General features: G+C 41.0%; 3 protein-coding genes across 4 annotated transcripts; 2 read left to right on the top strand and 1 right to left on the bottom strand.

The window, feature by feature from the left end:
- Positions 1-2,175: 2,175 nt before the first annotated feature.
- Positions 2,176-7,361, top strand: ttl (tubulin tyrosine ligase). Its single transcript, XM_008430064.2, has 7 exons — positions 2,176-2,916; positions 4,410-4,488; positions 4,597-4,829; positions 5,105-5,240; positions 5,318-5,587; positions 6,768-6,911; positions 6,992-7,361. Exons 1-7 carry the CDS (start codon positions 2,745-2,747, stop codon positions 7,182-7,184), a joined length of 1,227 nt encoding a protein of 408 aa, XP_008428286.1. The 5' UTR covers positions 2,176-2,744; the 3' UTR covers positions 7,185-7,361.
- A 5,694-nt stretch (positions 7,362-13,055) lies between these two features.
- Positions 13,056-14,824, top strand: cox5b2 (cytochrome c oxidase subunit 5B2). The gene is made up of 4 exons (XM_008430066.1): positions 13,056-13,247; positions 13,672-13,742; positions 14,427-14,526; positions 14,606-14,824. Exons 1-4 carry the CDS (start codon positions 13,145-13,147, stop codon positions 14,716-14,718), a joined length of 387 nt encoding a protein of 128 aa, XP_008428288.1. The 5' UTR covers positions 13,056-13,144; the 3' UTR covers positions 14,719-14,824.
- Positions 14,825-15,786: 962 nt separating this feature from the next.
- Positions 15,787-26,500, bottom strand: herc4 (HECT and RLD domain containing E3 ubiquitin protein ligase 4). 2 transcript variants are annotated; one of them, XM_008430067.2, is made up of 24 exons: positions 26,304-26,500; positions 24,619-24,879; positions 24,384-24,543; positions 23,646-23,722; positions 23,348-23,569; positions 23,190-23,281; positions 22,843-22,973; positions 22,608-22,762; positions 22,399-22,475; positions 21,253-21,377; positions 21,077-21,136; positions 20,889-21,000; positions 20,103-20,292; positions 19,631-19,803; positions 19,439-19,558; positions 19,190-19,288; positions 18,939-19,106; positions 18,295-18,438; positions 17,856-18,022; positions 17,711-17,777; positions 17,545-17,627; positions 17,275-17,458; positions 16,651-16,753; positions 15,787-16,562 (listed from the first exon to the last, which is right to left on the bottom strand). In XM_008430067.2, the coding sequence occupies exons 2-24, from the start codon at positions 24,842-24,844 to the stop codon at positions 16,354-16,356; spliced, it is 3,144 nt and encodes a 1,047-aa protein (XP_008428289.1). In that variant the 5' UTR covers positions 24,845-24,879; positions 26,304-26,500; the 3' UTR covers positions 15,787-16,353. The 2 variants fall into 2 exon arrangements, with proteins under 2 accessions (XP_008428289.1, XP_017164648.1); XM_017309159.1 differs by lacking the exon at positions 26,304-26,500 and having other exon boundaries at positions 24,384-24,538; positions 24,619-24,779.
- Positions 26,501-27,365: the final 865 nt, after the last annotated feature.

Raw genomic sequence — 27,365 nt, 5'->3', positions numbered from 1 at the left:
GAAACAGCGAACTTTATCACGCTAACTGGTACGATCACTGTTCCACTTTAAAGCGCTGTAATTTCACTCTTGATTCCCGCCACTTGGCTTCCTCTTCCGTGGCACCACTTCCTGTCTCGTCCCAATTCTCTCTAAAGAGTCGGAGTCCTACAACGAGAATTTTCATCGTCACTTTTTAATGAATTTCGGATAATCAGCGAAAAATATACTACGTTATCTGTTTAAACAACCGACAAACATTTTTTTGTTTTTAAAAAAAGTAGAGATAACTCAGTTTAAAACGTTTTCCCAACGAGAATGGAACGAGGCCCAAAACTTGTTACACGTTGTCGTTCAGATACATTTAGAATTCAACAAATATTCTCCAAATTATGTTTATTGTTTAGTATAGAGAATTTTCTTCTACATAGAGTTTATAGAGAACATATTTCTCTTAAAACTTTGTAATAATATCCCTTGAAGTTGTGAATAACAACGTTCCAGTTTGAACAAAGGTTTACGTCGCCATCTTGTGGCCTTAACGTGATAACCACAGAAGACTCACCGCCATCTTGTGAGTGGCAACGTTGATGAGCCCAACAGAAGCTGTGCAATATTGAACTTTTTACTCAAGCTGTTGCTTTCCTGTGAATCATTAATGGCACAAGGCTCTTTTGAAAGGCATCAGATATGAAATGAATACCTAAACAAAATATGTAACCAAAAATTAAAACCCAAGAAAAAATATTAACACATTATCTGAAGTAAAATCTTTAGTTATTTTTACACAAACTTCGTTTAAACTGTTGCATTGTATTTTATTGAAATCGATACACTTCAATTAGTTCAATGAGGATTAGATAATATACAAATGAATGAATGACTGAGACTGCTTTTCAATTGTTCTCTTATTTATTCCTAAGAACATTACTTTCCTAAAATATAAAAACATTTTCTATCATTATTTATTAAATGTTCAAAAAAGTGTATAGCAAGCCAAATAGTAAAATACATTTCTAAAAAATATAAAAAGGCCTAAAATGGAATAAAAATGAGTGTGCCTCAACAAAATTGTCTAGCAGAAGAATTTTACACTGATTTTGACTTAATAGTAACATGACTTGGACGCTATTAAAGAAAAGTAATACTTTTTTACAAAAAAATTGCTAAAAAATATAAAAAGGATTAAAATAGAAACAATGAATGTGCCTCATCTATCTAGTCTAGTAGATTATGAGTCAATGAGTCACATGACCAGGAAGCTACTGAAGAAAAAAATGACCTTTTACATATAAAATTACCTATAACATATTAAAAAAGATCTAAAAGGGAATAAAAATATGTGTCCCTCATCTGTTCAGAGTAGTAGAACCATTTCACATTCATTTTGAATTAATAAGTCACATTGTTTGGATGCTATTGAAGAAAAAAACTAAAAATATATATATATATAAAATTAGCTAAAATATGAAAAGGGTTTATATAAAAATCACTGTACCTCATATATATAGTCTAGTAGACTAATTTCTCTCTGATTTTGAGTAAATAGGCCACATGACTTGGATGCTATCGAAGAAAAAACATATTTTACAGGCCAGACAGACTAGACATATAGATACAGAGTTCCTGTTTAGAACTAGAAATATAGGCATAAGAAAAGTTTTATCAGCCTGGCGGGCCACCAGGCTTTATTTGCCCCTCACCAGGCTCTGGTTAGTTATTTCAAATAAGGATTTTTCAGTAAAGACAGAAATATTATATATTATTATATATGTATATAATAATATATAATAATATAGAATAACATTTCAGGAAAATAGACAGGCATACAAATATTGCCAGGCTAATAATTTGCTTTGCCAAAAAAAAAAAAAAAAAAAAAAAAAAAAATCTCTCTGGCAACTTAGAGAAATAAAGAGTTAGTCCGTTTTCTCATCACTGTGCGAGAGTTAAGAGCAATCGCTTAAGTGCGTTGTATTCTGGGAAATGTAGTACGTTTTCTGAAAAGACTATACGCCGCCACCTTTATTTTTGACTGAATTTATAAAATGCTTTATTTCTTCATAAATATTTTTAAAATTCATCCACAGTTTATTTTATGCTACATTAAAATCTTTTGCTGTAAACTACGCTGGGTGTTCCTGATGTCTGAAACTACATTACCCAGAATGTCAGACTGCTGTGTATATACTGTTGATAGCGGATGTCTGAGATTCCAAAGAATAAAGCACACGCTGTAGGGGGTGATGTTGTGTATTGTTGAAATAGAAGCATAAAGTTAGTAGCCAGAGGTTCATATTTACTTTTGCAGCTTTTGGCGACGCGCAGAGGAAGAGTTTACTGTTAGCATCTGAAGCGGTAGGAGACCGTTAGCTGCTTAGCTAAAGTGGAGACAGGATGTGAATGAATCCGGACGGGACCAGCCCCAGGAACCGGAGCAGCGCTGAGCCAGTCAGACAGACACACCCTTGTCTGGGAAGAGGAACGGAACCGTATCAGCTCAGCAACATGCAGCAACTACCCTTCATATCTCATGCCAACATGTGTTAGCCTCTAGCTGCTGGATATATCCAATTGGAAACCAGTTTGAGCCCAGTTTAAAGTGTGGACTTAATATGACCGACTCATCAGCACCATCATGGCTCGGACAGAGGTGATAATCCCCACCAGGCTGTCTGCTGCAGATCCAGCCTCCACCCACGGCTAACCGGCTCACACCAACCCAGACTTTGTAGGCTACTTGACGTGTTTGTGGTCAGCGTGGAATGATGAGCTCTCCCATGTACACCTTTGTTAGCCGCGATGATAACAGCACTATTTATGCAGAAGTGTCTAAAATCCTGCTGTCCACCGGACACTGGAAGAGGCTGAAAAGAGACAATCCCAGATTCAACCTCATGCTCGGTGAGCGGAACCGGCTGCCATTTGGACGCCTTGGTGAGTGATTTACTATATTTGGTCTCAACCCACTCAGGATCAGGCTGCTGGGGACAAAACCCCGTTTTGTTCTGCAGTTTAACCCAAAAGTTCTCAAATTCAAATGGTGTAACTCAGTTAGATTCACTACACACGGAATAATTAAGCATTTATTAATGTTAATTGTGATAATTAAAGTTTGTGTCAGTTTCTCACAAATGTATTCTTTAAAATTCAGAAGTATAATGCTGAATTTGGAAGTACAGTACAGTAATTTGGAAGAGTACTAACTTGACAGTTGCTGAGTCAATGGAAAGTTGAGTGGAAGGAAAAACAGCCTGACTTGCTGGAGCTTCAAGAGAAATCCCACACAGACTCTCATATATGAACCAGAGAGGATGTCGGCAACATCATAGGAAGTTTTCAATTTATATTTGATTGGAAATTTGGAAATCAAAATTCCCAGATTACTGGAGGAAGAGTGAAAAAACATGAATTGGATTGCTTAAGAGCTTATTTATCTTTCTGTGTGTAATAAACTAAATATTACGAGTTTCACTTTTAGTACTGAAACAAACAGTGGCTTGCTTGCAGTAGCTTTTGGCTTTTCTGAAAAAGAGTTAATGCGCTAATGGGGAGATAGAAACACATTTTGCTGAATAAGTTCTGATGTAGCTAATGGCCCAACTAGAACCTTTGTGCCTTACCAGAGGCACAAAACTCAGAAAAATTTCAGTACAAGTCCAAACCTCCAGGTTCTGAAATGGTTAGTCCAGGTCACTTCCTGTTCATTACAGCATTACGTAACAACAATATCTGATTAAAAAATAATTTTAAAAAACATGCCTAATTTGTGGGCTGCACAAATTAAGTGGCGCAGTTGGTAGAGCTGTTGCCTTGCAGCAAGACGGTTCTGGGTTCGATTCCCAGCCCCGGTCTTTCTGCATGGAGTTTGCATGTTCTCCCTGTGCATGCGTGGGTTTTCTCCAGGTTCTCCGGTTTCCTCCCACAGTCCAAAAACATGACTGTCAGGTTAATTGGCCTCTCCAAATTGCCCCTAGGTGTGAGTGTGTGTGTGCATGGTTGTGTGTCTCTGTGTTGCCCTGCGACAGACTGGTGACCTGTCCAGGTGACCCCGCCTCTCGCCCGGTACGTTAGCTGGAGAGGCAGCAGCAACCCTCCCGACCCCACTGAGGGACAAGGGTGTAAGAAAATGGATGGATGGATGGATGGATGGATGGATGGATGGATGGATGGATGGATGGATGGATGCCTAATTTGCATTTTTAACACTTCAAGAGTTTGACTATAAGTCACATGACAGTTTGTTGGAAACAGCTTGTGTGAAGTGAAAACAAGCTTTTCATTTCTGCAGCTAACACTTGAGTTTAAACACAGGGCAGCCATATTGGATTTTGAGGTTTCTGTCAACATCTTCCTGTTTATGATTTCAACTTCAGAATGACTCGAGTGCCACTGGAACATGTTGACATGTCCTCATGTTGACGTTTCAGGCCATGAACCAGGACTGGTGCAGCTGGTGAATTACTACAGAGGAGCAGACAAGCTGTGCAGGAAGGCTTCGCTGGTCAAGTGAGTCTCCGTCTTCCTCTCAGACATATTTGTTTCTGTTGTCTCGTCTGAAAGCTGATCAGTCAGAGGGAATAAAATCAGCTGACCGCTCTCCTTCTGGGCCATTAGGCTAATAAAGACCAGCCCAGAGCTGTCAGACTCCAGCAACTGGTTCCCGGAGTCCTACATCATCTACCCCACCAACCTCAACACCCCCGTTGCCCCGGCTACCAACGGCATCAGCCACCTGAAGAGCAACCCGAAGACAGATGAGCGGGAAGTCTTCCTGGCCTCCTACCACGCTAAGAAGGAGAGCGGAGAGGGAACCGTGTGGATCGCCAAGTCTTCTGCTGGAGCTAAAGGTACAGACTGGTTTCTGACGCAGCTACTGGTTTATTTTCATGGATGGCTTTTGAGTTGATGCTTAAAGAGATGTTTGTGTTTTTATCCATCCATCTATTTGTCTTTTCATTCAATCTTTCATCTTTTCATTCATCCATCCATCAATGACACAATTTTAGTGGATCTTTAGCATCTATAGCCACCATTGAGCTGATAGAACATAGAGCTTTGCCTGCATGTATTGATCTGATGATTTGCTGATAGAAACCTAAGCTAACCTTTCCTGTTGCGCCAGGTGCTGGTATCCTGATCTCACATGATGCCAATCAGCTGCTGGACTATATTGACAATCAGGGACAGGTTCATGTTATCCAGAAGTACCTGGAGAAACCCCTGCTGCTGGAGCCGGGTCATCGGAAGTTTGACATCAGGCAGGTGTTTCAGCCACGCTGCACCTCTGGAGAATCTGCCTCAGCTGCCTGACTCACACCTGCTCTGTCACTGACAGGAGCTGGGTTCTGGTGGACCATCAGTATAACATCTACCTGTACCGGGAGGGCGTGCTGCGGACCTCGTCGGAGCCCTACAACAGCGCAGACCTGCAGGACATGACCAGCCACCTGACCAATCACTGCATCCAGAAGGAGCACTCCCAGAACTACGGCCGCTATGAGGAGGGCAACGAGATGTTCTTCGACGAGTTCAGGCTGTACCTGCTCAACACTCACAACGTCACCCTGGAGATGACCATATTACCTCAGATCAAACACGTCATCAAGTGAGTTGATGCCTGTTTCAACAACAGTTCAGTCTGCTGGAAACTGTGGAGCAGACGTAGAGTGGAAGGGAGTTAGTTTAGGTTGTTAGTTTAGGACGGAGTGTTAGGAAACCTGAGAGTAGTTTTGGTCTGATTGGTACCAAAGTTGCAACATTTGTTACATTTTCAGCTGGTGTGGTTCTCTTTCTGACTGTACTGTGTCAAACAATCTAAACCTTTTGAAAAACCGGTTCCCCTCCCTGCCTGTTCCCCTCACTGGTTCTACACCAAGAACCAGTGAAGGAAACAACACAAATACCTCTGAAGAAGACACTGACTGCCACTTTCTGATTCACAAAGTGAAAACAAAAATGGAGTAGCGTCAGATGTTAGTGGTTGTAGGATTTCTCTTTTGTTTTTGGTAAAATATCGAGTTATTTCTCCCACTAGTGCTGTACCAGCGTGTTTGTTCTGGTTGTATTTACCCAAAGTGCCCTGTGCTTTAGTCTCCTATCGTCTCCATTCAAACTCCACCAGAGTTCACTTCAACTGAACTGAGACCGAGGTTTGCAGGCTAACAAGAGTTTGCTTTTTTGGTGGATGTCACATTCACGCCTCCCCAGACGAACCGAACCGTTGTAGGCAAACAAACTGGAATCTGATTAAAGCGAACTAAGCAGGGCTGGTGTGAATGCACTCTGAATCTCTCTGTTCAGGAGGGAAACTCTGACATCGTCCATCTCATCCCAGTGTGCTCCCTGGCTAAAACAACGACCTGGTTCCTGCAGCAAGTTCTGGTTCTGCCCAGGACCAGAACTGTTTTGACGGATGTTACAGTGAACCAACACATGCCTCTTTAAAATACTACTTCAGTGAATCTCACTGGAAGATTATTAAAAATGTAATGTTTGCAGATGGTTGGTTGTTAGGACTATTTAGTTTGAAGAGAACGTAGAAAAAAGAGAGGCGCCAACATCAAGTCCTTTATTAAACAGCGGAACAATAACTAATTATTAGTTGGAGGCACATGCTTGATAGGATATAATAGTTTGTATTTTAAAGTTTAAAGCTTTGCACATCCTGCTAGCTTGAGGTAAGTAGCGAACTCAGAGAGGAAGGGTTTGTCTGTCCAACAGGAAATGGAGAGCATGTCTTAATGTGGTTATTATTGGACGCTGAGAAGACGTTGGTGTCGTTTCAGGAGCTGCCTGTCGTGCATCGAGGCGGCCATCAGCACCAAGCACCTGTCCTACCAGAGCTTCCAGCTCTTTGGCTTTGACTTCATGGTCGACGAAAACTTCAAAGTGTGGCTCATCGAGATCAACGGCGCTCCAGCCTGCGCTCAGTCAGTAACGCTCTTCACAAATCACAGTTTTATTAATGTTTCAGATCATAATTTAATGGTTTTCCGCTTCCCTCAATCAGGAAACTTTACCCAGAATTATGTCAAGGCATCATTGACGTGGCGATCTCCAGCGTCTTCACGCTCAGCAGCGAATCGTCGTCCGCTTCGTCGTCGCCTTACTCCTCCTCCCCGTCTTCTCTCTTCACATCCAACTCCTGCTCCTCTCCGAAGCTGAGGGGCCCTCTGCACGTGGGCCCTTTCACCCGCCTCTAGGGGCCCTCCGTCCAATCCTCACCCAGCAGGAGAAGCACATGTGGAGACACTTGGCTTCTACCGTCGGTTAAATGATGAAGAAGACGGTGGGAGATGTTCACCCTGCAAAAACACAAAATCTTACCAAGGACTTTTGGTCTAGTTTCTAGTCCAAATATCTTAGTACACTTGAAATAAGACAAACACTGAGAAGTAACTTTTCAGCAAGATCTAGGAGCTTGTTTTGAGTCTGTAAACCCTTAATATTAATAAAAAAAGTTCTACTGGCAGATTATTTCACTAATAACAGAGGAAAAATGTCTTGCTGTAAGTGAAATAATCTGCCAGTGGAACTATTCGTTTCCATCAATATGACGGAAGCTCCTATATCTTGCTGAAAAGTTACTTTCAAGTTAGTTTTGTCTTATTTCAAGTATCAAATAATATCTGCACTAGAAATTAGACCAAAATGGTCTAGTTGGTGAGATTTTCTTTTTGCAGTGCACCGAACACTGTGAGGGTTTCTGACCCTTTTTCCTCCATCGTTCCCTGAGCAGATGGATGGATGGATGGATGGATGGATGGATGGATGGATGGATGGAGGTGTGAAGGAAGTTGAGTCTTACCGTGCCTTACATTTCCAGCCACTCTCCCTGAAACAGACGCTAAACGTGGCTTTATCGGCTCATACTTGTTCAAAAAGCCGCCTGCTCTGTTGCTACACATGATCAAGGTCCACAACACAACGACCAGATTATGTGATGTGTCGTTCTAGTTGCCTCTTTTTATCATGCAAAAGACCGGTTCTACTCATAATTATGGTTTAAAATCTTCTTGAAGTGTAGCATTTATGAACAACATGAGAGATGAGACACTACATATTTATGTTGAGGAGCAGCTGGGAGGAAAAACAGACTAGAAACATCATGTTTTCTCTTTTTTAAGCTCCTTTCTGTGGCGGTTCTATCATGAGTTTCACCAATGATGGTTTTTATATTGAAATAATTTTGAGATTTCCCTGAGGTACCATTTCTGAGACCAACAGCTACTGGCCCTCATAAAGAAACATGTTGCTCACCCAGATTCTTGCAGATTGGGAAGTTGAAATACCTAGATGCAATTCTACTTGAAAGCAACCAATCCAGGGTCACCATTTATTTTCCTTAGCCCTGATTGGCTGTCCCTCCAGATAAGGAACACTGTAGATGTTAGCCAGTGCTAACACAGTTTCACTGTGCTAATGAACGTATTTCAAGATATATTTGGGGGTTGAACTATTAAAGCGAGCAGTGGTTTTAGACGGGCTCTCCGGTATTCGCAGATTTTAGCTACTCAAGTGCGGCTGTGACCTCACAAATCCTGGGAGTTTACAATATTACAGCCATGCTCACTTAGGGCCGTTTATCTGAGGTGATGTCTGGACATGAAAATTACGAATAACTGCCTTTTTGTGTTATTGTTTTCAAATGAGCATTCTTGCCATCCCTAGTAAGTTAGCGCCCTGGGTCGGAGCCCATTTCAACAGTATCAAGATCCACATCTGCAGCCCTAAAAGACCTTTTGTATTCCAGCCTTCTTAGTGGATTAAAAAAGGAGAGGAACACATCATGAAGGAGAAGAATCTAGTATTAAAGTGTTGTAAACAAAAATATTTTATGGTATTTTTGTTTAGTTTTTAAAGAGAGCATGTTTGTAGAAAAGCATGTAGCGTTCAGCTCCAGACAGAAACTGTTTTTTTGTTTTTTTTTGTGTTTTCATGTTTCTGGTGCAGTTAGATGACGCATCATCGTGAAAGCAACGTGTTGGTTTTGTTTTCAAGCATTTGGACGTGAAATAGAGTAGGTAGTGGAGAATGTCGGTTATTATTTAAAACATTTAATGAGCCTCTGAAATTGGGTTAGCTGAGGTCAGCATTTTATTTAGCTAAATGTGATCAGTAGTCAGATATTTGTGTGTTTTTTTTTTTCATTAAATTTAATTTCAGCTACAAAATGAGTAATTTTTGCATGTTTTGTCTCATTTTCTTTGGTTTAGTGTCGATCAGAGATGTCCTGTTTCCTCCAATACAAAGGGAAACTGTTTCTGTAAAGGGCATTTTGTCATTTTAGTTTTCCACTGAGCTCATAGTTGAATTAATTTTGATGTCTGAAATTTAAAAAAAATATAAAAAAGATAAAATGAAGGACATAAAGGAAGGAGAAAGTAGTTGACGCTGCAAATGAGGAAGTTAGAACAAAATGGCCGCCCCAGACGAATGTGGGGAAAAAATGAAGGTTGTTATGGAGATTTATCTCACTGTGGGAAAAGCATCTTAGAGCAATTGTTTAGAGGAATAAAGTCCCAGTAAACTAAACATTCACTTAGCTCAGACACAAAGGAAAGAAAAAGATTCTGCAGCTCAAAGAAACATTAAATGTTGCTCATTCACTTTGAAAACCAATAAAATAAAGGCAGGATTTGATTATTATTTTATTTTTTTTAATTATTATTTCTGGGGTATTTGGCTCTAAAATCAGGTGATATTTGTTTTTTGTACTCGCTGTGTTTTTAACATCCATAACTGCTGGGAAAATCCCAGAAATGGAATATGATGGGAGCAGGAAGTGTCTGAGAGAGAAGGGTGCCTTTAGCGGGAATGAAAAGGAAAACATTGAAAAGCACCTTCATTACTTTGCATTGAAGTAAACTTTTAAAAATCATGATGTCAGTTTCTTTACATTTTTCAGCATATTTTTATTCTACTGTTTTTAAAGTATTTCTCTCATTTTTACCAAAGATGAAATGTTGTCCAGCTGTTTGGCAGAATGAAAGAAAAAGCAAACATTCTGGTTGTTTCTTTCCCCCCTGATGTAACGTTTAGTTTTAAAGCTTGCATGAACATCTGTCTTCATGATGAACAGTGTTAGAATAAAATCAAACATTTGTCTGTAATTCTTGATTACTCTTTTATCTGTGATTAATTTCTGATCATATTGATAATTCAGATAATCAGGCAGAAATGCTAAACATTTGTACAGTTTTTGTTTGAATGAACCATTCATATTTTTATTAGATGTGTTTTAAAAAAATAGATTTCATGATACAGATTCTGAGGAATCCAGGTGAAGGAATAATATGAGTTTTAATTTGGAGACTTTGGGAGAAAAGCTCAAGTTCTGCTTCAAAAGGAGAACCAACAATTAGCATATTAGGGATTTCATTTACTTCAGTAATGAAAATTACAAAACACACATATATCTTACATATCGCAAGTCTTGGAGGAACTTTGCTTCACAATTCTTAGGAGGTTTGGGGTTGTCTACCTTTTCCCTAATACAGTTTTTCCTTCCACTTAACTTTTCACGAATAAGCTTGGAGATGGTACTCTAAACAACCAGTTAACTTGAAATGAGCCTTGACTTGACCCGATTTCTGATAGTTGTAGTTATTTTGGTTCTTTAGATATTCTTCTATTCTACAAGTATCCTTTGATAAGACATGTATTTTAAACTTTTACCCGCATATAAAGGACATAAATCCAGACGGAGAATCAGGAAAAGCAAAGCAGTGATAGCTGCTGTTTGTGTTGTTGTCCAGGTGGAGGCGCTGTGTTGTGAGCAAGCAGCAGTGATTTAGTGGTTGATTTGCAGTAAATGTGTTTCTTGGAGCCGCTCCGTTGATGAGGCAGCGTGTTGATCAGTCAGTCAGGAGCAACAGACGCAGTAAAAAGACTGAGTCTCGCTGTATTGCTCAGGCTGCGCTGCAGCGTCTATTCACAGGCGCGATCCCACTACTGAGCGGCACGGGGGCTTTGGCCTGCTCCGTTCCCGACCTGAGCGGCACGGGGGCTTTGGCCTGCTCCGTTCCCGACCTGGGCCGGTGCACCCCTCCTTGGACGACCTGGTGGTCCCGGGCTCCCCCAGGAGCACCATATCGATACCGAGCTTAGTGCGGACACCCGATCGGCATGGTCCACTGCAGCTCAGAGCTCCTGAGCTCAAGCGATCCGCCAGCCTCAGCCTCCCGGTAGCTTGGATTACAGGCGCGCGCCACCGCACCCGGCGATGCTCCTTACCGATTTTACCGGATTTATTGTTCATTGACAGAACCTGGTGGTTAAAATACTCAGTGATCTCAGCTCTGTGGGCAGAGCGAGAGCTGATGGTGAACCAAAGTGAAAAAGTTCAATATTTTTGTTTCACATAACAGAAAGCGAAAATACTGATTCATCACTGAAATATTCTAATCCACATTACCAGACACATTCCTCTTATGGAAGACTAATAAATGGTCTTATCTCGTCTTATTATAATCATCATGACTTACAGACAACCAATAAACCAAGGTTATAAAATATTTTGAGAAAGCTGCATGTGGTAAGAAAATGATTAACAGTTGAATTGAAACAAACAGAGAAGAACTGGGCTGTTGCTCAGTGATCCAATTTCCCAAAGCTTCTTGTCCTAATGCAAATTACAGTAATTATTCTCCTGTACATCAGCATGTATAACTCATCCCCTGGACAATGGCTCCATCAAGTTGTTTCCAAAAAAACAACTTTAAGACTGGAACCACGTTGGTTGGTACTAAAGAAACAAAGGAGCAAATGAAGGTGTCATCAGATAAATCGTTATATAAATGTTGAATAATCAGAATGAAGATGAATTTCATATCAGTTTAATAAAATGAAATTAGGCAGATTATTTCCTGTGGTGACGTCATCAGCAGGACCAAAGCTAAATCCGGTAAAATCGGTAAGGAGCATCGCCGGGTGCGGTGGCGCGCGCCTGTAATCCAAGCTACCGGGAGGCTGAGGCTGGCGGATCGCTTGAGCTCAGGAGCTCTGAGCTGCAGTGGACTATGCCGATCGGGTGTCCGCACTAAGCTCGGTATCGATATGGTGCTCCTGGGGGAGCCCGGGACCACCAGGTCGCCCAAGGAGGGGTGCACCGGCCCAGGTCGGGAACGGAGCAGGCCAAAGCCCCCGTGCCGCTCAGTAGTGGGATCGCGCCTGTGAATAGACGCTGCAGCGCAGCCTGAGCAATACAGCGAGACTCAGTCTTTTTACTGCGTCTGTTGCTCCTGACTGACTGATCAACACGCTGCCTCATCAACGGAGCGGCTCCAAGAAACACATTTACTGCAAATCAACCACTAAATCACTGCTGCTTGCTCACAACACAGCGCCTCCACCTGGACAACAACACAAACAGCAGCTATCACTGCTTTGCTTTTCCTGATTCTCCGTCAGGATTTATGTCCTTTTTATGCGGGTAAAAGTTTAACTGGGATTAAGTACATATTTTTTTCTTCTCTCAAAGGTAATGAAAACACAGTAAAACATTCTTAATCTGCAAAAAATAAAAGAATATCTAAAGAAACAAAATACCTAATTAGAATTGTTCAATTATTCCACTCTTACTTGGTTGGATAAATATTACAATTTGTGTTAAATTAACATATTTTGGCTAAAGAAGAGTGGACATTTTAAAGTGGTGCCTTAAATCATTTAACTATTGTGAAAAATATTTTTTGTCTCTTGTAATATTGATTATTATGACAACCCAAAATGTAATGTCTTAGAAAATTAGAATATGACATAAGATCAATGTTTAAAAGGGATATTTTAAACAGAAATGTTAGGTTTTTGGAAAAATATGTTCATTTATGTGCATTCGATACTGATTACAAGGAATAAATGCTTGGATTATTTCAATTTATGGTGAATAATACTTGAATGACGTGGAAAAATGACATTTTTCCACGTCATTCAAATTTTTTCTATCTATATTTATTTATTCGTGGTCAGATTTGATTTTTCGCACCTTTTTAATTCGGTTGATCATTGGACCGCCCTCCCTAAAATCCCATTGGCTGCCGCAGCCATAACTTTCGCTCCCATTGGTCGGCCGTATAGGGGTCATTTTAGTCCAGCTCGCAGCCGTGTTACAGCCAGGTCATTGTCTTTACCTGAGTGGAACCGAACCAGCACCAGAACCAGCATGGCGGCCCGCCTTCTTCTCCGCACCTGCCCGCTGAGAGTCCTCCAGCTGAGGGGGGGCACCGCGGCGAGGCCGCTGCAGCGAGCCATGGCCTCGGCTGGGGGTAAGAACATGTATTTATAGCCGGGGAGTCTCTCCGTTCCTCTGCGGAGAAAACTTAGCTGTGACTCGGACTCAATCTAGGTGATTGTTCCATGTTGGAAACTGCGTCATTTTCAGTTTTAAAAACAATAAACTGCGCATTTTCTCTGCTCTGTGGAAGACCGTAAACCACATAATTGTCATTATGTTGTATTTCATGTGTTTAAATGAACGTGGCAACAGTTGGGACAGTAATGAAGGTCATTTGGACTTTGTGTTGCGGCCTTTGATAGACCCTCCTCCTTGGCAGCTTTCCCTGGATCGCAGCCAGCTTCCCTGCTGATTGGAGGGAAGGTGTCCAGTGACGAAGTTCGCTTTTATTGCCACCAAACAATTCAACAACATGCTCTATTTCAGCTTATTGACGCACCGTTTTTTTCCTCCAGGAATCCCAACTGATGAGGAGCAGGCGACTGGACTGGAGCGACGCACCCTGCAGGCCCTCAAACAAGGAAAAGTGAGTTTCTGATCCATGTTCTCTGGTACAGGAGTTCCCAAAATGTTGCCATGGCTCACCAAAAAGCACTAATCTCTGGACTGGGGTCCTTTTCTACAACAACAACGTTTAGAATGTTATTATTCATTAATTATTACTTTAATAATTTATTATTACTATTAATTATTTTCTCAGCATTTATGCTGTCTCATACCTCCTGATTTTAGGTACTCATGAGTTCTGCAGAGGAAAGTTTTATCACATATTATGACTATTACCAGATAATAAAATTTTTCATCACAATTCTCGTTTCTAAAAAAATATGTAATTTATATTGAGCACATGAAATTGTATTTTAATCCCATAGCTATCTTTTTTTTTTTGCAGCAGAGTCAGTTCCTTTTAGTTTTTTTTCTCATCAGAACGTTTTCATTTTTTTGTTTTCTATGGAGTAAAGCAGCTTGATGAATTTGATTGGCAGCCAATCAGAAAAATAGCATCAGAAATAACATTTAAATACTTTTTAACTTGTATTTTATTGAATAATTGTTGAATAACATATAAATTTAATATTTAAAAAGTTATGGAGTTACATTTTCTTATTTTTTTCTCATCTTCCCTCCCTCCAACTTTCTGAGGCTCCCACTCAGCTGTTTTGGTAAACAGTGGTGTATTTTGCTTTATCTTATTTTCTGATTTTCACAGGATCCCTACAGCATCCTGAAGCCCAAACAGTACACCGGCACCAAGACAGACCCTCACATCGTTCCCAGTATCGGAAACAAGAGGCTGGTCGGCTGCCTCTGTAAGAAACTTCTATAAAGTTACTCCAAGTTGCATTACTGTGCTAAATTCGAGTGATTTTTCTGGTTTTCTTGTTGCAGGCGAGGAAGACAACACTGCTATCGTGTGGTTCTGGCTCCATGAGGGAGAACCCCAACGGTGTCCTGAATGTGGGTCTCACTACAAGCTGGTCCATCACGAACTGCCCCATTAGGACTGCTGCGTGCCACGTCAACACTGGACAGCCATGTTGTCCTTCAGTGGAATGTCACTTAACATGTACAGTTTGTCATTAAAATTAAAACGTGTGAGAAAAAGAATCGAGTTCGTGTCTGTCTGAGGAGAAAAAACACGAAAAAAACTGAATCAGATCAAAGAAATAGAATCGCATCCAACAAAGCGTGGGTGGCTTTCATACTGATGCGCATGCGCAGAAGAGCGCTGACGTCACAGCACGGAAGTAATGGATGCCGCAGTCGATTTGTAATTGAGCCGATAGTAATGAGATTAAAGAAAATAGTATTAAAATTACAACTGATTGTACGGACAGCAACATCGGAAGAAAAGCTTATTCGGAGAAATTTCATGATTGTAATTTTCAGCCATTGTTTACGTTTGGATTGACGGCATCAGGCGTTAATGACGTATCACGTCAATGACGTAAACGTTGGATTAATGCTACATGACCCATTCAGATGCTATGAAACGGGTCAGAATTATTACGAGAGGAATAAATTAATTTTTTAAGCTAAAAGATCATAACTGGTGAAAAAGCCACATATGGGCAAAAAAGAAAAAATAGATTTGTGTTGCATTTCTTGCCTTGGATACACTTTTGGAAACAATGTTAGCTAAATGACTGGTGATACACGATTTATCGGTATCAATTTAGATATCCATCGACGTTCTTTTTAAAAAAATATCAGTACTGGTCCAACCGAAATATTTGTTTTGGTCACGTAATGGTGATGCAGTACAGAATCGAGGGTTGATTGACTGTACCATAGAAGCAAATTAGTGGATCAACTCAAATATTCACATCAATGCATTCCTAGAAATGCCCATTTCTGCAAGTAATCCTAACTTGATTTTGTAAATTAAACTGATTTTGCATTGTTATATTCATAGAACAAAACAATACATAGCGCAAAATGATCAAAACTATTTAAAGTCCAGAAAAATTTGGTTTGTGAAAATACTTAATTTTTGTCCTTTGCAAAAATTAAAAAATACTTAAATTACAATTTTATTGCATCAAAGCAAAGAAATGACAGAACTCCTGTTAACCACCACCTTCAACCACTAACATCTCCAAGAGGGATTTTTATTTCTTAGTGGCTGTACTTTATTTGTAATCTGTGGATTGTTTAAGGCATACAGCCAATAAAATGAAGTCCACGTTCAAACGCGTCTCAGCTTGTGCAGATTCAAACATTTGCTGAACACAAGTCCTGCAAAGTACAGCCACTGACCCCGAACACGGTGTCACGTCTGGGAATAGAGCACACCTTTGTTTATTTTTGGACTTGGGTGAGATCACTTCCTGTTTTGATGCCAGTTTGAAACACCGGATCGTATGTTTTAAGCTTTTTTGCTGCCGTTTCACTGCATGTTACAGGAGTTGCGTTTCAGAGCATTTTATGGTACACAGCAGTAGTCTGCCTCATCATACTTGCATCATCCAAACATGAATCTACATAGCCATATATCACAGCTGATATTAATCCTAATTTTGAAATACTGTGATGGCAAGAACTAAGTTTGGAAAATGGGACTCCTCTCTCTAGCCAGTGAGCGATGTGGGAATGTGTTCGCCATCAACAGTCGCAGCTCCAGTCCTCTTCCTGCATCAGGCCAGGTTGAAGCCTTGATTGTGATCTATCGCATGTAAAAGCTTCTGTCTCAGCGTTTCTATACTCGAGTACTTGGGAAGGTCCAACAGGTTGAAGCAGGTGTGGGCTACAGGCAGGTAGTGCTCCCCTCCGCCGGTGGGCTGGATCACCAGCTTCAGGCTTTTCATGCCCAGGATGGGGATGCGGTCGCTTCCTGTGAGGAACACTGGAGAAACGGGGACAGCGTGAATTCAGCTGGCTGAGGGGGAACCGTCTTAATCGGGTTTAAAGCTCAGACGGTTCATCAAACTTACATAGAAACTGTTTCTTCTTCTCCAGCGGAAGTTCGTGGAAGACCTCCCAGAAGAGCTTTATGGTCGGATGTTCGGCCCAGTACTCTCCTTTATACTCAGTGCTCTGCAGAACCAAAGCCAGAATTATTCATGCTAGGACTTTCCACAGTGATGTTGCACACTGCACTTTGAAAACATGTTGAACTTTTCCACATTTTGTCACATTACAAAAACCAAACACAGCAAAGGACTGTACTGGGATTTCCTGACTGACCAACATTTGTGTTGAATCTCCAGACAGATGTGAAGCATTTCTGTCATAACTGAAGTGAAGAATTGTTTTAGGTCTGTTTCCAACACTAAAGAAGAGTTAAACACTGAAATCTGTGCCCATACCTCTTTGCAACACAGCTAAAGCTCAGACTTACCACAACCTTTGACTAGGCCCTTTTACCATTTCTAGTGTTTTGTAACCCTGAAGAGGTTTTCTTCATGATTTTTCCCAAATGTGGCTCCACTAAAAGGTTCTTTTAGTCCATCGCAATGAAATCCCCATAAATAAACCCTGAATATGGCAGTGTGACAGAATGTGAAAAGGTATGAATACTTTTACAAAGAACAGTAGGAGGTTGTGAAAGGACAGACCTTCTCCAGCTCTGTCCAGTCATAGTTGGTGTTGCCAATGATCATAGCTTGCAGTTCGCTCGGCTGGAACAGATCTAAAACCCTCCCACCGCACACTTTGTGGAAACCTGAGTAGAATCCCTCGAACAGCGGAGCCACTGACTTGTTAAAGACGTAATCCACGTAGGCGTCCACAAACTCCTGCCTACAACAAACATCGTCATGGTAAGATGAAACCCTGAGGACTCCCACATCAGCTAATGAATAATAAGACAGCCAAGACATTTTTACCGGTTTGACTTATTGACATTAATGTTTTCACCGTTTGGTACCAACTCCAGGACCTCAGTGGCTCCGTAGTTATCCTCTGTGATCTGGGAAACAAGCAGGCGGCGTTTTAAGATGTTTGCTTTCAAAGACAGAATTATTTACCCGTTTTCAACAAACGTTAACTTACAGTGAAATTCAAACAGAAAGTGTCTTCAATATCGTCTTCAGCGTAGTCCAGTAGTTCCTGCAGGCTCCTGGTTTAAGATCGTATCCCAAAACGGTCAAAACAGGCAGAATTTAAATATTTTGAGGAACGGTAGATAAACACAAACCTTCCCACGTCTGGCATGAGCTCCTTCAGGTCTTCTAGTGTTGGTTTCCTCTTCAGGAGCTTTTTGTAGAGCGCCAGAGGGAAGTTGAGCTCTACGATGGTGAAGTTGTAGATGGCCAGACCACAGATGACCCCGATCAGGTTAAACAGGTCAAAGTCCTCGAACGTCTGCAGCGGTGAGCAGACGGGAAAAGATTTAACAGAGATGCTCTTCAGACTCCACAAAGTCAAGGTCAATGATGATGGATCCTTGCTCTCAATGGTACACACAGATGCTAATAGCGATGCTAATTTTTTACTTAGGGCTTTAAAAGGCGTTTAGCACACTGAGCTTCCCCTAAATGAATTTTTACGGATAAATTCTAAAGGGCTAATTTACTTGGCTACTTTGTAAACTTTCTGTGTTGAAGTTTATCATCATAATCGCTGAGCGCTCACACCTTGTGTGAAAACCAGATGAGTCTGGATTCCTCATAGTAGCGAAACATCCCATATTTGGGATCCAGCAGCTCCTTCATGATCAGGAGGAAGAACTCTTTCCTGACTCCTCCAGCGTCCACTGCATCTTCTCCCACAAAGATCACCTGCAACGGAGGCCACAAGACAGGAAATACCCTGTAATTTTACAAAATATTGAGACTTTTTTTTATTTTACATCACAGTACAAGTAGTGAAAAAAACAACAGTACCGTGGGTTAATGAATGAATATTAATGTGTGTGTGTGCGTGTGTGAGAGAGAGTGATGGTAAACTGAACAAAATCATCAGTGTGTAAATAATAATACCGACAATAATAATGATAATAAATCAAATTATCTGTAAATTTACAGTGGATTAATTAATAAAGTTAAAAAGTTCTTTCTACCAGGTGGACTTTGTTAGATTATATATAGGAATTACTATTTTTTTATTCAGATTTTTTTACGTACTTTCCTATTTTTCATATTTTGACCCAATCAGTGCAGATTCTTAAGACATGAGGAGTAAAAAGCTGCATTAATATCAAATTCATACAAACTTTGCTATTAAACCATCTAACCTTTGCTGGGTTTCTTCTATAAACGTTGATGTGAGCGGTGTTTACCTTCAGTGGCTTCTTGTAGTCGACGTTCTTGGACTTCCTGAGGACCTCCATGGTGTCGCCCACGATGTTCTCCCTGCGAACGATCAGGATGAGGCAGGGGTTGACCGACTCCACAGCGGGCAGGAACATGGAGCTGAAGTTCTGCAGCTGCGCCTGATCCACCGCCATCTGGTGTTCACACACAGGTTCAGGTAAAACTGGCCCAGTTGGGTCAGTACAGTGCAGAAGCCCAGCAGAACTGCAGTAGATACCTGCATCTGAATGACGGCGTCTGTCTGAAGCAGCGCCGTCTTGGCCTGAGCGTCGAAGACGAAGGGATACTTGCAGAGAGTCACCACACCGTCGCGGCCCTGAGGACACAAACACACATCAACACTGAAGGCGTTTTACAGGAAGAAGATACGTCTTTTTTAGAAAAGAAGGAGGAAAAAAAACAAATCAGAGATTTAATCACAAGGTGTGAAAACCTCCAGGGTGTAAATACTTTTCCTCTGACTCACCATGGGGTACATCTGCCTCTGAATCCAGGTGACGTAGTCGTTCCTGATGTCGATCAGGGCGTCCAGCTCGTGGATGTAGAACTTGTCGTACTGGATGATGCTTCCTGATTTCTCGTTCACCTTTAGAGAGCAGCAGAGTGAAAGCAGAGCAAACCCGGCAGCGGGAGAACCAGTCACCAAACCTTCTCTCACCTTGTGCAGAATCTCCAGGAACCGGAGCGAAGTGTCCACGAAGCAGGTGAAGATCCGCTGCTCGGCCGGAGGAATGCCCATTTTGTGCATCTGGAGCAGAAACACAATGACGTCTTTGTAGAGATCGACCAGCCGCTGGAAGAACAGCAGCTCGAATGTGGACCACCAGTTCCCTGAAGCCATTAAAAGAACAAAGACACCAAATTATGACTAAAAACTCAAAATTATAAAATTAACTCTAAATTATATATAAAAAAAGTCAAAGTTATGACTTGAAAACCTCAAACATTTGACTAAAAACCTCAGAATTATGGCTTTAAAACAAAAATTTCACTTCTAAACTGGTAATCATGACTTATTCTCATACTTATGACTTTTTAGCTACACATTATGACTTCCTGTTGGGTTTTTCCTCCTTCTTTCAATCTGACCAGGTGAGGAATGATGTTCAGTGAGTATGAAGGGAACCAACCTAAAACCTTCAGCGGCGCCTCCTTCAGGCCGACGACGCATTTGGCAAAGGGGATGGTGATGGTGATGTAGTTGCTGCGGTCGCTGAACAGAGGGCTTTCAGGCAGCGACAGGTAGAGCCTCAGGGCCTCGATGTCTGGAGGAGAGCTGCTCAGTTTGGGAATCAGCTCCTTCTCCAGACTGGCAGCAACCTGAGAACAACGGGCCGGTTACAGTTACCGAGGGTGGACCGGATCCATCAGGGACGAGTTCAGGTCACAAAGCAGCACGACGACACATTTAGACTGGAAATGATGCTCAGAAAAATCCACCATTTATTAATATATATATTTTATCATCAAAGTTATCTGGCATTATTCAATGGCTGCATCTTATTTCTACTTGTTGCTAATCTTATTTATTTACCTCAGGTTAGTTTTGCGTTTGTGTTTCTGCTGTTTGGGATTTTTTTGTGGGTTATAGTTTTGTACCATATCGGTTAATATATTTCTAAAAATCAATATTAAGGGATTTGAAAAAAATATCCATCATTTAGGTAAATTTATGCTGTGGACAAAAAAATATCAAACAAACTTAATAGACTAACAAACGCATTCAATATATTCATATACATTTCTGTGGATGCATGTATACATGAGTGTGTGTGCGTTTGTCCTGTACACATATTTATACACACATCTGTATTTCATATTTATATCACGTTGCTTAGCTTGTATGGTGTTTATTTTCCTATCTGCTCTGTGACGTCGATGCGTCTGCCTGAAGTTCGGTTCTGGTCTTGACTGACCTGCTGAGAAATCTTCGGGTGGTCCTGCTGGATCAGCCTGTGGAGAAGCAGCCGAGCCGTGTTCATATCCACCCCAGAATATTTACTGCTGGTACTGAAGTGATCCGGGTGACTGAGCAGAAGGAAAAACCAGCTTTAAAACGAGCGACGAGACTAAGAGGTGGAGAAGGTTTGGTTCTGCTGATTACCTGGTGGACAGAAAGGAGCCATTCAGGCAGCAGGCAGAGGAGAACACCAGGTCGATCTCACTGCAGGAAGCAGACAGAGTCATTACTAACATGGTGCAACAAAAACCCCCAAACTGAGCTGAGAAGATTCATTCGTAGGAATATCAGGGCAGGAGAAATCTGAGAGACTGATTTACTTGGACACGTCGACTGGGAGTCGTCCTGGTGAGTTGTTCAGCCATTTCTGTATGATCGCCTCATTCAGGGTGCAAACCCTTCTTTGAGGATCTTGTACCGTCAAAATGTCCATGTCCTGAGGTTCCTACAATAAAGACAGGAAGAGCCATATCAGCTTATGTTGATATAATCCATCAGGTTTGAAAAACAAACTTGATGTATTTCAGTTTGTAGAGCAAAACATTTTTGGCTTTTTGTGCATTTCTGATTCTTAAATGTACTTTAAACTGTACTGATGCTCAGATATTAAGCATCAGTACAGTTTAAAGTACTGAGCATCAGATATTAAGCTGCCATGAGGCTGTCTTCAGTCAGAGGCTTCTTCAGATTTGTTGTAAGACTGACTGCTACTGGAGATCCTTTCTGCCCAAAGCATCATCCACCACAACAATAAGTAGAGATTTTGAATGAACAAAAATCTCTTTTGTTCATTCACACTTTTCAAATACACTGAAGTTTTTAGCTGTAAGGCGACAAAATGTGGAAAAGTTTACAAAGCAAAACTAAATTACAACAAGGTCTATTTAATACCTAGAACTGGGGAATTAACTCAGTTCAATTACAAGAACAGATTCAAATTTAACTACAGACATTAAAATTCAGTCATAGTTACAATATGAAGGAAATCTCCATGGACGGCCAGCTGACTGCTTTGAATCACCGTCTTTAGCTACGAGTAGTAACAAAGGGTGTCAAAACTTTTCCAAGATGCTCAACGTTTAATTTGACTTTCAAGATTTTAGTTTTTAGTAAAATATTGACGACTACGGCAGTGGATTCATGGTTACGGTCCACTTAGTGCAAGTGGTCAGGTGCAGCTAGAGGCTTCTCAGTGAGACGAATTGTACTTGAATGCATCATATTTCGTTACACAGACCCTGAATGCCACTGGCGTTTTGGATTCAGAAACTTTAATAACTCAGGTTTAACTTTAGAGCTTCTGTTTATATGTACTTTTGTAAATATAAAGGAGGGAAAAGATTTCATTTTCCTTCCAAAATCTAGAGATTCGAATTATTAATGTAGGGAGAGCAATAGGGGACAAAAACAAATCGTTTTTTAAAGGCAAACTAAAATAATTAAATTAAAGAGGACAGTTTACTTACAATAGTGCTGCAATAATGAGCAAAGCTCTGATCTCCTCCAGTGTAAATCCTTTTGACCAAGCAGCTCTGCTCCAAGTCTGGACATTAAAGCAGCACAATAATAGACATATTATTCATGTAATGTTGGATTTTCATCTCATGTGCTTTAGTTAGCAACAATTTAAAACTGGATCTTTAGATTTTCTCCAGCTTTAGTCAGGAAGTCTCACCGTTCTCCTCTGAGGGACAGGAAGTGGCCCAGGGTCCTTTAACGGGGGAGGGGCTCTTCCTGTTGCAGGTGGCGCGTGTGCCCAGCTGGCCGTTCCCTCCCAGTCCAAACGAGTAGATCTTCCCACAAGCGGGCGTGAAAGCCAGCGTGTGCTGCCTGACGTTCAGAATGTTATGAATGTCTAAACAGACGCAGCATCTGCGTTTCATCTCCTGTTTCATCATTTCATCGTTTACCTTCCACATGAAATCTGAGTGACTGCGTTTCCCATGAGCTCAAACACCTTCCTGGGGTTGATTTCATGGTTGGTGGAGTTATGGCCGAGCTGTCCGTATCCTCCTGCTCCAAACGTAAACACACCCCCTTCCTGTGGAAACACACAGAAACATGAGGCTGAAAATGATTAGAAACATGCAAATACAGCAGAACATCTCATCAAATTTGTTTTATTTGACCCAAATCTTTTAACTAAGTACCATCATCCATCATTTGTAGTCAGAAATAATCTATATTCTTACAACATGCCTGGCAGGGTTCAACACATCTTTATGCAATTCAGAACAGCAGAACGGATCTAGCCGACCTTTGTGAGCACGGCTGTGTGATCCTCTCCACAGGAGACGTAGATCACTCTCTGGGATCTCAGGGACTTGAGGAGAGTTGGGAAGCAGCGATCTGTTGAAGACCAGAGAATTAGACTCAGACACTCCCAGGCAGCGTAAGGCTTCGTAAAGAGCCCACCGTTGGTGTCGTTGACCCCCAGCTGGCCGAACTTGTTGCGGCCCCAGCCGAACACGGCTCCAGAGAGAGTGAGGGCGAAGCTGTGAGCGCCACCTGCTGCCAGCTGAGCGAAGGGAATGGCCTGCAGCGACTGGACGGCCTGAGGCGTGGAGATGCTCTGACCCGTCAGGCCCAGCCCCAGCTGGCCGTATCGGTTCTGACCCCAGGAGAAGATCTGGCCGCCTGGAAACAAACACGCCGTGATGGACCGGAACCGAGACGAGGGGAAGAAGAAATAAACCAAACAAAACATCCTGACCTCTGGAGAGAGCGAGGGAGTGCCAGAACCCACAAGCCACCTGGGCTACCTGTACATCTGATAAACTCTTGATGTTCCTGATAAAACATATAAAACAAGAACATCAGCAGGATGAAAACAACACATTTTATCAGGCTTTATATAACAAAAGCAGAAGCAAATATTGCTTTGTTCCCTTCCGACCTTTTTCCCCCACAAATTTTTATGTTTTTTATCGGGCATTGATGACAGAGCAACACAAAGTGGTAGAGTATAACTGTTAACTAAAAAAAATCTAATGTTATACAGCTTTTTATTCTTTTAAAGTTGGATAAAAAAGTGCTTTTTATTTATTGTTGTCTTCGCTGGTTAACATGTCTGTATTGTATTTATGCTGGCTGTATAATTAATTAATCAAAATGAACACGTTCCTCGTTAGAACCCAACTTTACTTAACTTCTGCGCTTCATGAAGATGTTTGAGGAATCCAGAGCAGCTGCGTTTATACTGACACACATGAGGCTCAATGTACTCACTTTTTTATTTAGGTGTGTCGGTGTAATGGATAAATACAAATACAACTTCATTTTTCCAATTAAAAAATAAATGAATATTTTAAAAATATTAATACTTTAGAAAACTATGCAGTAGTTTCCTTATGATTTGGCAGCTTGTATTGGTTTGTCGCATAAAATCCCAACAAATTCCTACTGGAGCTGTTGCAAAAAACAAATTTTAATAGTGAGTCACTGGCTTTACCTCGGGACTCGAATACATTCTTCAAAGTTATTTAGACCCAGCTGTCCGTCTGAGCCGAGTCCCCAGGAGAAAACCTGGCCTTTGTCGTTTAAGGCCAGCGTGTGCGACTCTCCGCAGGACAACGCCATGATAATCTGTGCGTCCAAGGCCACGACCTGCTCTGATAGATGACACGGTTCAGGTTTTTATGAGCAGAGGCCCACGGAACCAGACAGAAACCATGAACGTCACCAACCTGGTTTCTTCCTGGACTTGTCGTGCCCCAGCTGGCCCAGGTCGTTGCAGCCGCAGGTGTAGACGGTCCCATCGTCCAGCAGGAAGGCCGTGTGTCTGCGGCCGCAGCCAACGTCGCTCACTCGCTTCCCGTGAAAAAACTCACACCTCCGCGGCTCAACTACGATCTCGTCGTCGATCCCGCCCAGGCCGAGCTGTCCGTAGGAGGCGTTCCCCCAACACAGCATGGTGGCTCTCACCGCGCTGCAGGATACACTTCAGCCTGCGCAAAAATATCATCATTATAGATTCATAAAGCACAGACATGGAGGATCACTGTAACCACGAAGAAAAGCAATAATCACTGGCTACTTATTATGATTTGTATGTAATGGAAGTAGAGCTGAAACAATTAATCATGATGAACCGATTATTGGAATAATCATCATGTAATTTTGTAATTAATCATTAACTGGAGTAAACAAAGTCAACAAAAGACCATTTGCTGAAAGAACATCTTCAGAGTAGTAATTAAGCCAAAACTGTGCAAAATATATGTTTTCCATTAAAAAGTAGCAGGAGTTCTTTTAGGAGTGAGACTTCAAATCCAGCTTTTAATCACAAAACCTAACATAAAGAATACTGCCATCTTTCTTTTACAATATATAATATGAGTAGATGCACCCAGTACTTGGTTGCGGCTCCTTTTGCATGAACTATCGTAGTCGAACTTGATAAAACCCAGTGGATAACACCAGCAGAGGACATGGTGTGGTGGAAACTTTAACCTGGACGTCAAGCAGTTTGGATTCTCTGCCTTAATGCTCTTGATTTCTGAATGAAATTATACATTTATTTTCATCTGAACACTCTACTGGTTCTGTAAAAATCGGTGTATGGTTATTCTTGAGGCTCTGACACGCCTTGTGCATCTCCAAACTCAATGCTGCTTGTGCACATTTTTCTTCCACTAAACTTTCCTTTAAATATGTGTGGATACAACATGTGAGAAGGCAACTGGGGGGTGACAATGACTGTATACTATCTGTGAAAGCAGCTGTTTTAATGGTTGAGTAAAGCCTAACATTCCTAATGAACGGTATTAATTAGTCAATAAATGAACTGTTTGGTGATATTCTCACCTTTAGACATGCACCTGCAGACAGGCTTTAAACCAATTAGCCAAGCTAATAATTAACTTTCCTCCTGAATCTTTGCTCTTCTTAATCCGAGTACCTTTCTGACATAATGTACATATAAATATCATAATTAACACACTTTACATTAATAGCCAAGATTGACAACATTCTAATAATCCAGGATGATGTTTCCTGTTACCATAGATAGCATGGAGATTACAAGCTAGCCAGGTGAGCAATGAATGATGCAACCTGCCCAATTTGATGCTTATGAATCAGTTGACAGGTCGGTTTATTTTAAAGATAACATATAACATATACATTCAGTCAATGCGTCCAACACGTGGTGCCATCGATACTTTAACAGGTTATATTCCACCATAAGAGAGGCAGTTAGCAAGCTAAAGTGTTATAATTTAGCACGGAGTTCATTCAGGAACCCGAAGCCAACATTAATATAAACACCCAAAATGTAAATTTATTGTGTTTTTGCTTCGCTAAAATCTCCTCTTAAACAACTCTGAGAACATGTTTCAGTGAACCGCTAAAGCCAAGCAGTGAATCTCACCAAAAGCGGCTCCACAAACAGCCTCCCCGCCTCCCCGCGCTTCACTCTGCGGCTGCTTTCAGAGATTATACACCGGACATGTTTCAGAGATTACCCTGGAAAGCTAACAATCAGCTGGATGAAACTAAATCTTCCACTCAACTCCAAAAGATCTGTCAACAACCGCTGTACGGCGCTATTAATGTAGTGTGTCAAACATTCGGAAATACAACCTATATTTCCGGTTAAACTTTAAAAAATAAAAGTCGTTTAGTAATGTTAGCAACACCAACAGTTCAAATCGGTGTTAAAAAGCACTTTCATTTAAATAATTACTATTAATATATAAATATGTGTCAACAAGTGATTACTAAGTGCCAAAATAATAATTTTGTAAACATATGACGAGATTTAATTTTGAAAGCTTGACAATTAAACCGGAAAACGTACTATATTTCCGTAAACTTTACCCCCAGTAGTAAAGAAATGTCGCGAAGCATCAGAAATGTTCTAGATGGACATCGTGCGCATGCGTGATCCCGTTGTAAATGTTCTTATACATTACAGTAAAATCAATAAAACTCGCTCATATATTTCTTTAATTGTTTCCACTAACAGGCTGGTTCACTTTATGTCGTCTAGGTCGCAAAAATATTTCTGAGTTGTTAAAGTTAGATACTGACAATAATAAAATCAAATAAAAGCAACAATCTGAAACCAAAAGCGATATTGTTGAATTTTAGTGCGCAATCGGGCTCACACAATAAAGCAAAGTTCAGTTTTCACAAAACAACATGTACTTAATTTGAATATTTGAAAACTATAGTCATGATATGTAGTACAAAATAAAAGTAATATATTAAAAATGCATAAATGTGTTAAAATGAGTTATAACATATTCCAAAACTAGGTTTTTTGGATTTATTTAAACAGATAAAATATGTTGTTGTTTTTTTCAGCTGATGATATCACGTTATGGTACAGAGCATCTTATGGAAGAATCTGGAAATGATCTGTTGGAACTTGTTTCTGTTTTTCAAACCAAATGAGTCAGCTCGCCTTGTTTCAGGGCTGTGCATCATC

Source organism: Poecilia reticulata, linkage group LG15, assembly GCF_000633615.1.
Source record: "Poecilia reticulata strain Guanapo linkage group LG15, Guppy_female_1.0+MT, whole genome shotgun sequence".
Taxonomy (NCBI): Eukaryota; Metazoa; Chordata; class Actinopteri; order Cyprinodontiformes; family Poeciliidae; genus Poecilia; species Poecilia reticulata.
Note: the sequence above shows the minus strand (reverse complement) of the source record. Positions and strands in the feature narration are given on the sequence as shown.

Bases quoted from the DNA above. Each gene is read 5' to 3' on its own strand.
- cox5b2 (XM_008430066.1), top strand. From the start codon at position 13,145: ATGGCGGCCCGCCTTCTTCTCCGCACCTGCCCGCTGAGAGTCCTCCAG. The intron at 13,248-13,671 runs GTAAGAACATGT...TTTTTCCTCCAG, and splicing joins AGCCATGGCCTCGGCTGGGG to GAATCCCAACTGATGAGGAG. The intron at 13,743-14,426 runs GTGAGTTTCTGA...TGATTTTCACAG, and splicing joins AGGCCCTCAAACAAGGAAAA to GATCCCTACAGCATCCTGAA.
- herc4 (XM_008430067.2), bottom strand. From the start codon at position 24,844: ATGCTGTGTTGGGGGAACGCCTCCTACGGACAGCTCGGCCTGGGCGGG. The intron at 21,378-22,398 runs GTAAGTAAACTG...TCTTTATTGTAG, and splicing joins CTCATTATTGCAGCACTATT to GAACCTCAGGACATGGACAT. The intron at 16,754-17,274 runs GTCTGTCCTTTC...TTGGTTCTGCAG, and splicing joins ACTGGACAGAGCTGGAGAAG to AGCACTGAGTATAAAGGAGA.
- ttl (XM_008430064.2), top strand. From the start codon at position 2,745: ATGATGAGCTCTCCCATGTACACCTTTGTTAGCCGCGATGATAACAGC. The intron at 2,917-4,409 runs GTGAGTGATTTA...TTGACGTTTCAG, and splicing joins GCTGCCATTTGGACGCCTTG to GCCATGAACCAGGACTGGTG. The intron at 5,588-6,767 runs GTGAGTTGATGC...GTGTCGTTTCAG, and splicing joins CAGATCAAACACGTCATCAA to GAGCTGCCTGTCGTGCATCG.